Genomic DNA, 9,459 nt, shown 5'->3' on the forward strand with positions numbered 1-9,459 from the left:
GTATATTTATATCATTGAGTGTGTGTGGGGGTTGTAGTTATATAACACTCATTGCTGCTAATTATTATTTCTAATGATTCATCGTCGGATATAATCGTGCAGTGAGTGAAGCAGAGAGAATTTGGTGATTTATGAGAAACCCATGGCTGATAGCGGTGACAGACAGCCTACGTGTACATGACAGACAGCCGTACGTACCTGCGTCTGACAATCGCTGTGTGTATCAGCGGGAGAACGTAGTATGTTCCCTACAGAACACCGTGAATGCGATTAGTGACAGGTCGCTGTGCATCTATCCGAAGGTGACGGATACAAAGTTGACCTTGGACTATTTCTGGATGACCACGAGAAACTATGTTTGTGTTTTACTTGTCCAGAGTAACAAGAATAGAAAGGGGTCTCCATTATGACCCATCGGTGAATGTTCTTTGGATAATACGCGTCAAGTATGTTTCGAACCGTTCTGTTGATCCTGCCGTCTGGCCTTTAAATTGCCGGCCCTCATCTGATTATTGTTTTCAGATTAAATAACCGCAGTATTTGTGACCGCAGTTGCATCAACCCAAGAGTAACCACATGCGCAGGACAGACCAATGCAGTCCTACAGTTTCAGTGAGTTTCTCCCTTTTTTCTCTCCCTCTTTGCTCCCCTAATGTCCCGATTTTTTAGGAGCTCACAATTTTTGAAATATTAACCCCTTTGCAATGCAAAAAGTACATTCAGCGACCACTATTATGTTCTCACATCAGCAAGCAGGCAAATCAGACAGTGAAGAGGGAAGAACCCTTTTAGGAAAATTATTTATTAAAAAAAGTGAAATTTGAAGGATCTTTGGAGTCTACAGAGACCTCGATGAGAACTTTAGTCGCGTCACACTGCTTTCTAAATAACAGCAGTGAAAAAAGATAAAATAAAAAAGAATGTTATATACACTATATGGACAAAAGTATTGGGACACCTGATCATTACACCAACGGGGACTTTGATGACATCACATTCTAAATGCATAGACATTAATATGTCCTTTGCATCTGGGAAGGCTTTCCACAAGATTTTGGAGAGTTTCTGTGGGAATTTTTACCCATTCATCCAGTAGAGGACTTGTGAGGTCAGGTACTGATGTTGGATGAGAAGGACTGGCTCCCAATCTGCGCTCTGTGCGGCCGGTCAAGTTCTTCCACGCCAAACTCATCCAACCATGTTGTTGAATAAATTCAAACTTTCACAAAATAAAATCATGCAATATTTCTGCATTACAAGCCTTTATTGGTGCCAACAGCAAAACAAACACTGTTACCTGGCACCTAAAAGTTTTGATTATTAAATAACTATGAGTACTCTTCAGTAAAGTGTTATTTTGTTTGGTACTGACCACTGGACGCTACTTTAAAGCTTCTCTTTGATTCTCAGCTTCCGTCATTGACAGTCTTGAGGAGGAGGATTAATCCACTGTCCTCACTAGCCTGGTCCCACCAGCCCTTGGACTTTTACCATGTGAACTTGGACACTCTAGAAATACCACCGTGGAACTACTTCCCTGAAGACTTGGCTTTCTGGTGGGGGATGTGTGTTGACCATTTGGCTTCCACATCCCCTTTAAGTCTTCACTAGTTTCCCTCTTTGGAGGGGGACCTTGGAGATCCAGCCTATTTTTTTAATTTTACCAGGGAGGGAAGGAGCTAGATATCTCTTCAGGGATTGTGGCCCCAGAAGAAGGGGACCAGGTTAAATGGTTCATGGTTAAAGCATGACAGCTCGGAATCTTAACTCAAATCTCATCTTTGATTCCGCAAAGTTGACCTTAACGGCTTGTGATCACTGTGGGGTGCAGTAAGATCCCCATCAGAGACGGTATGAAAAAGGGAGGGTGGCTGCGAGCGGTGGGGGGATTTAGGTTAATATGATGGAGATCGACAATTTATTGACCAAGAAGGGTGACCAAAAGAAGGGGCACTAAGGGGAATGATTAAAGAAGTGAGTATGGGTGCGAGAGACTTGGAGGTGAGGGTGTATGTATAGTGGAGTGTGAGGGAGGAATAACATCGTGTTGAATGAGATGGCGAAGTGAGCTTAGATAACAAAGGGTGTTGGAAAGTGTGGGGGGGGCAGGTGAAGGGAGGTGTTGAATGAAAGGATTGTGGAGTATGAGTATGAGTGAGCAGGTGTAGTGAGCTGAGCTAGGAGGACTGCTAGAAAAGGAGGGTATACTGACCAAGTTAGTGAAGGTGTGTTGGTAGCTGTGTGATAAGGGAGGGAATGTGGGGAGAGGAAAAAAGGAAAACGTGCTTGATGAAAGAATAAGGGGTGAAGAAGAAGACAGGAAGCAAAGTGTGTGGGAGTCAGACAGAGCTTTATGTAAATGTTGCCTTTTCTTTCAACCAATCAGAGTGGAGATGTGCTCCCTGACTCTGCCCCCTCAATGCTTGCCAATTTGGCTACCAGACTCTGCAGTCAGTGGATAATCGGATCTTCTGAGCTGCAGGTCTGGCCTCTGACCGACTGGCAACACATGGCTGGTAAGTTTAGAGGTGGCAAGAGTGCGATATCCTGCAGGGAGGAGGCTGGGATGCTCTGCATGGGAAGGGAAATGCTTTAAAATAGGAAAGACGTGTGCTCTGCAGAAACTATCTACAGTGAATAAGAAGCAATTCTCTCCATTATGTCTTAACTGATGTGCAAGGAAGAGGTTAAAAGATAAAATCAAAGAAAAACAGTATGGGAATTTACCATAGAAATGTGCAATAATCTGCAATAAGCGTAAGAAAGTAGCAGGACTCTGGCTATGTTTAGGTTATGTGATTAATACAAGGGAAGAGTGATGATCTGCAAGATATACCGGTACATCGAGGGAGATATTAAAATGAAAGAAGCATATAGCCAAAAATAGTCAGCAAAAGGGGAAGAGGAGGGAGAGATGCTCTGCAGAAAGGTGGTGGAGTCATAAATAATAAGTGGGAGAGGGCTGCAAAAATTGCATTGGATATCTTTTCTTGGGGTTGATGGGTTAGTTAAGTAATAATGTGCAGAGTCTGGGAAGAATATTTTGGTATGTATTGTGTGTGTATATATATATAAAAGTGTATTTGGAACAAGGTTCATTATAGTATGCAGGGCTTTGCTACTGAATGAGTTAAATAAATACATTGGAAACAGAGTATTGAAATTGTAATCAGTAAGAAATTGATGAGTTTTGGCCACCTTGATCTCTTGCATATTGGTTAACAACCATTTTCAGCATATTATGGATGAAAAGAGAGAAGAGATGTTGGAAATGTTCTACAAGGTTGAGGACCGAGAGAAAGCTGCCTCTCATCACTAAATAATTTGAATTATATATATATATATGTGTGTGTGTATAGTGTTAGTGGATACAATGTTTATATTTTCAGGTTGAGGTTTCATAAAGCCATGCGCTGCCCACTTGTCAGTTTTCTTGATTTAAGCAAGAAAGGGGTTCAAGGAGGAATGCTCTGTGGGAATGTAGGTCCCTTGAGAGCTAGGATTAAGGTTTTGATTATTCAGTGGAGTTCTACTAATCAATATTTTAAAATAATCACAACAATCGAGTATTTTTGTTTTGGCAGCTTTCATGTTTAATAAATAATGTCCCTAAATATATATAAATATATGTTGTTAAAAAAGAAAACATTTTAATAGTAGGAATATTTGCCGCCTAGATGAGTGGTGAATGAATTAGGTTATTGTGGTCTGGCTCAAAATAGGCTTTACTAAAAAAGGCAAATGAAATGAAAACAGCTGGTGCAAATATACAGTGACTTTTTTGTCGGTGATATTGAACTACCGGTTTTTGGAAGTCACATTGTGTGCATCTCGGTGCAATGATTAATTTGCATTAATATATTTTTCTGCAGTTCTCTGGAATGAAACTGATTAGAGCTGTTCAATGTGAGAAATGTAAGGATGTTCTGTATGTCTTGAACTACTGAAAATGCTAACATAATAAAGATGACTCCTTTTGACTAAAAGGGTTAGGTCAACAGGTTCTAACTTTTGTGGACCTCCAACCACCATGATCCTTAGTCATTATTCTTGCTCGTGACCAGCTGGCTGAAGTTCATGGACGTGAGGTTGGAAACATCTGCAAAGCTTCCTGTTGACTAATACTAGGGTGAATAATTGTTATTGGGATATGAAGGTTAAATCACATCTCCAGCAGATAGTGGGGTTAATGGGTTGTTCACTGCAAGATTGGGGGACAGGTGAAAATGTTGGAGGGGTGAACTTGAAAATGATTGATGGGCTGGAGGACCACACAAAAACCCAATATAGGTCACTGGTAGGAAAAGGGTTAATGTTGGAATGGTCTAATGGTCGCCGCCAACTAGGGTAGAGTGGCCTTAGGGATTGACTTTTGAGTTGATGCTGTAAAGGAAAGGGTTAATACAGGGATCTACTGGTCACTTGAGGTATTGATTGTATAGTTCAAGCTGGGAAGGGGTTAAAATCATGATGCTTGTGATGAATTGCATATAGCATGATATGCTTGAAAACCAGGGCAAACAGTTTACAACCTAAAGGCATTTAAATAGGCACTTAAATATGATTAAATACATCAGGATTCTGGGTCTTGGCTAGATGAGTGGAGTAATTTGGGGTAGCGGTAGGGGTTAATACAGGGATGATGTAGAGGACTGTCAGTGGATAAGCCAACTGTGTATCTGAAACAGAGTTATGGATCAGAAGCAAAATATGAAGAGCCAGCCCAGTCCCTCCTGAAGAAGACACATGCTGGGCTTAGCCTTGCATAATGCATAGGTTAAGTGCGACATATAACCACAACTTGCTTATTAGTGAACAGACCTCATAGCTAACAGTCTCAGACAGTGAAGACTGAAGGGTTAACAGAAAAAAAATATACTCACCTTATTCAGGACTAAGGTTAATATGGTTACAGTTATAGAACCATAGAATTTGACGGCAGATGAACCATTTGGCCCATCTAGTCTGCCTGTTTTTCCTGATGGACAGTCAAGTGGCTTCTTAAGACGCATTCATGTAATTCCGTTTATTCTTTACGCCAACCCTTGAGATTAGAGACAGGAGTATTGTTCATCAATCCCCTTTCAAGGAGCTAATGGGACATCACTCTTTAGACCTCTAGTAATGGGTTAATGGCACAGTGCCCTCTAGATGACTAGAAAGAAGGTAACAGAAGAAGGCTCTTTATCTCTGAATGGGTTAATGGAACACCAGATCTCAGGTGGGGTAAAAGTCTCCAGCAGTGGGATTAACATGGTTATGGTCTTCATGTCTCCAGAGTGGGGTGTATTTCACAATGATCTCTAGAAAGGGATACATTAGGTAATGTCTTCCAGACCTCTAGGACAGAGTTTATCTGGTAATGCTCTATACATTTCCAGAATAGCATTGGCCTCGTAATGCTTTCCTACATCTCTAGAAAATAGTTACTCAAATAGTGTCCTCTAGATCTGTAGGTAGCAGGGTTTGACCTCAAAATGTTCTCAACAATTTTAGTGTAGGATTACCAGATCTCTAGGAAGGGCTTAATGAACGAATATGTGTTGAAGGAAAAAATACATGTTAAACGTGGTCTTATCAATGAAGCCCCCAATGCAGTACTCTTGATGACTGGACCATTCCATTGGTTGTTATGGTGATAAGACCACATTTAAAGCCCTGCATCAGCGTAGTAATCCTACCATTAATATCTAGAAAACATCATTCAGTTTCTACCATTTTATATTTTATCTCACAAAACAGGAAAGTCTAGGATTTGCAACGTAAAGAACAATTCTAGTGCTAAATTTAAAAAAAGTGATCTTATCTCTGTAGCAACCAGTGAGATGTTCCTGCTGAATGGACTATGCCAATGTGTTGCTATAGTGATAAAACCACTTTTAAAACTTTGCATCAGGAATTCTCATTAGAAATAGTTGATTGACAGGTGCAGATTTAGGGTATAGAACACGTAAAATGTCGGGGTTCGATTAGCTATTTCTTCAATTTGAGATCTCGTTATGTTCTTGTAAAGAGTTTCTGTTCCTGACTGTTCTCCAGCCTGACTCATGCAGCACAGAGTGTGCGTGGGAAGGACAGTTACCTCTATGACTATACATCTAGAAAATCCGGGACATCGACACCTCTAAGACAACACAGAAGAGTATGTGGAAGCACCATGAATGGTTGTGATAGAGGCCACCTATGTGGCCCAGGACTGCCTATAGACTGGAAACTGAGAAGCTAGGGCAGCATTCACCTCTAGGACTCACACAATGCATTTAACTCTTTCCCTGGAGTACCACAGAATCTTTTGTCATGCTTATTTCAGGAGGCGTCAGACTTTCCGTTACCATGGAAACCGAGAGTGCATGTATCACGAAACACGCTGTACCCTTTATGTGTGTATTCTTAGTGCGGCTCTTGTATAACAATATTTCACAGAATGCCTATTATTTGATACAGCCTATGATCAAGTTATTAGTTAATCCCAGGATGAAGCATTATTACCCCTTTTATCCCAATATATTGTATTTTTTTATGGTATATAACCGGATGATCTGTAATTTTTATATGACTTGTATGATTGATTGGCTTTATAAATAAATGTTAATCTGTATACAATGTTCCAACTATATATTTCCAACGGTTCAAACACCTTCTCTTCTTTCTCTGACAGGATTTATTTTCCTGAAGGGGGGTAGCCCTCGGATATGACCCAGGTTCCCATTGTTTCTTCTGTGGCTTCTCTCTTGGCAAGCCCCCTCTTCAGGACATACCGCGAGCACGATGGGCAGTGTGGGAAGTCTTCTATCTGGGCATGGGTTCAACAGCAAACAGGGCCGAGGCTCCCAGCATCGTGGGAGGAAACCTCCACATTTGAAAAAGTTGAGTCGCTGCTCAGATGGAATCCTCAGATTCGGCTTCTCGCAGGAGTCGGGGCATGCCAAAGGAGGGGGATCAAAGATGGGCAGAAGTGAAGACTTCTTCTACATCAAAGTCAGCCAGAAATCACATGTAGGTGCCAGACAGGAATATCATGGAGGAGTGACCAGCACCGAGCCAGAGAGCCAGTCCAACCAAGAGTATCCGGTTCCAACTAGCAAGCCATGTAACCCACCACCCAGCATGATCCACTTCCCAAACAGATTGGAGCTGGTAAGTTTGAATCATTCAACAACTAAGAATTATATTTATTAATATGAATGATAATTTAGTGGAAAACACAAAGATTTTGTAGGCCTGCATTTAAGATGTGGGCTACATCCCCATATCAATGTATTATATATAGGTACAAGCTGATCAGAAGGCTTGAAATTAAGCTTTAGAAGCATGAGAGTGGGAGACAAGAGGTTTATCGTAGAGACACCAGTTGTTCACCAGACTCTGGGTTGAGTATGCACTTAATCCCACAATCATAGCTATGTGTTAGGAGGCCGGTCTTGAAGGAGGACCTCACTAGGGTAGACCCTTGAAGACAGGGAAAGGAAAAATTGAGAGGTGGAAAATGACCGCAGATAACCAGGGGGAAGAATGGGTTCACATTACTGTAGAAATGAAAAGGATGAACAAACTTAAAAAGGTTTTGGATCAATGGGAAACAAATAGATTGTAGTTAAAGGAAACGCAATAGTAACCATATATTTCATTAATTCAGGAGATGAATGCCCTCCGCCCATCGCCACTGAAACCTGGCATGCGCAGGAACTCTGCTGTCACGTGTTATCCAGCTGCAGAAAGTGGACCACAACTTTCCCTTTACTACCGCCCAGACAGAGCACGTGAAGCAGAAAGCCGTGCAGGGCACTGTGTGGGTGGCATGTCTGAATCTGGCAGAAACTCCATGTCAAGTCTTCCTACCCATGCCAGCAAGTTGGGTACTGCATGCCAGCTAGATGCTCTTCTCATGCCCACAGGGCGTTTTGGCGGCAGTGCCCACAACATCACCCAGAGCTCCCGAAGTAACATGCTGAGTCTTAGGGCTATGTCCTTGTCTGATGGTGGGAATGCAAATAAGATTCTCAGTGTGCCTCCTAAGCCAGGTATAAGATCTCCCCCATCCTGTGAAGAGCTGGCAAGAGTTGAGCCTGGTGAGAAGACTGAGGAAGGTCACAGAGGAGGTCCCTCCAGGTCAAGGCAGAGTTCACAGAGAGGCCAAAGAGGGCAGCATGTTTTACAGATCCAGGTGGCACAAGAGAGAGAATCGATGGAGAGCAAGATGAGAGGGTATGAGAAGGAGAAGAAAATTGCCATAAGCCCGTCAATTGATGATACACAATGGGAGGTAAAAACTAAAAAGAAGCTGGAAAACATGTTTTGTTAGGAAAAATATAACAGCTTAAATATAGACAAGTATATAGGAGCTGATACATAGAACATGGTATATATAGGGAAAATCAAAAGATGTAAGGGTATAATAGATGGAAGAACAATGAGGGGTATGGGGTAGAATTAGTACGAGTGTAAGATGATTTTTAAAGGGTCCTACCAAGTCAACATCCTACTTATAGAGATAGACCTGATGCCTGGATGAAGTGACTGGTCTAGAGATCTCTATAAGTATATGATGCATAAGTGAAGATATCCCCACATGAAAAAATATTGTAGGGAGATGGTAAATACCAAGGAGAAAAGAGAATTAAAATAATGTAAGGGATATGTTTTTGTTGCCCCGTAGGTGTGTCAGAAGAATGGGGAAATTGCTTCCCTGCGCCAGCAGTTACGGGAGGTTCAGGAGGAGTCTTCTCTACGAGCCAGTGAGATCCTTAGTTTGAAGGCCCAGCTGCGGGAAACAAAAGGCAGAGCAGAAGCCCAAGAGCAGCGGGCACGAGAGGCTGAGGAGAGGTTACGGGCAGAAGAGGAGGAGAGAGAGGTGAGGGAAGAGACAGCCTCTAGTGAGGCTGAGTTGGAGACACTGAGAACCGAGCTGGAGGCCGAACGGCAGAACAACGAACAAATGACAGACGTGTTTCAGCGGGAGCGCAAGACGTGGAGAGATGAAAAGGAGAAGGTCATCCGCTACCAGCGCCAGCTACAGCAGAATTACCTGCACATGTGCCAGAGATGCCAGGCCCTGGAGCAGAGGCTGCGAGCATTGAGTGGGGAAGACCTCGATGACGGGCCTATCATCACTATGCCTGATATGGAGCTTTCCTTCCAGGACATATTAGCCACAGAGATCTGACTGGAGAGAGGAGAAGTATGGGAGGGAGAGTAAGAATGGGAGAGCAAATGAGTGTGAGTGTATAAGTGTAAAATGTTATCAGCTACCAACAAATTGGGGTTAAATGGAGGGCAGCTGTGTCTGGGTGATTTGGGATATCAGAGGACCCAGTAGCTCTACATCCACTTTACCCTGGCGGTATAGGGGTAGAAAGAAGAGAGAGACTCTACCTGTTACATAAACTGACATCTGATGATGTCAGTATATTATGTCATACATTGCCCTTAAGCCAGAGTGAAAACGCAGGTACTGATATC

The 9,459-nt window shown here is 42.4% G+C and overlaps 1 protein-coding gene across 1 annotated transcript; it reads left to right on the top strand.

Moving 5' to 3' along the window:
• Positions 1-6,768: 6,768 nt before the first annotated feature.
• On the top strand, positions 6,769-9,163 carry LOC149277598 (leucine zipper putative tumor suppressor 1-like). Its single transcript, XM_089502739.1, has 3 exons — positions 6,769-7,137; positions 7,637-8,263; positions 8,657-9,163. Exons 1-3 carry the CDS (start codon positions 6,769-6,771, stop codon positions 9,161-9,163), a joined length of 1,503 nt encoding a protein of 500 aa, XP_089358865.1.
• The last annotated feature ends 296 nt before the right edge of the window (positions 9,164-9,459 follow it).

Source organism: Sceloporus occidentalis, unplaced genomic scaffold, assembly GCF_023333645.1.
Source record: "Sceloporus occidentalis isolate IW3139 unplaced genomic scaffold, rSceOcc1.0.p SCAF_209, whole genome shotgun sequence".
NCBI classification, from domain to species: Eukaryota; Metazoa; Chordata; class Lepidosauria; order Squamata; family Phrynosomatidae; genus Sceloporus; species Sceloporus occidentalis.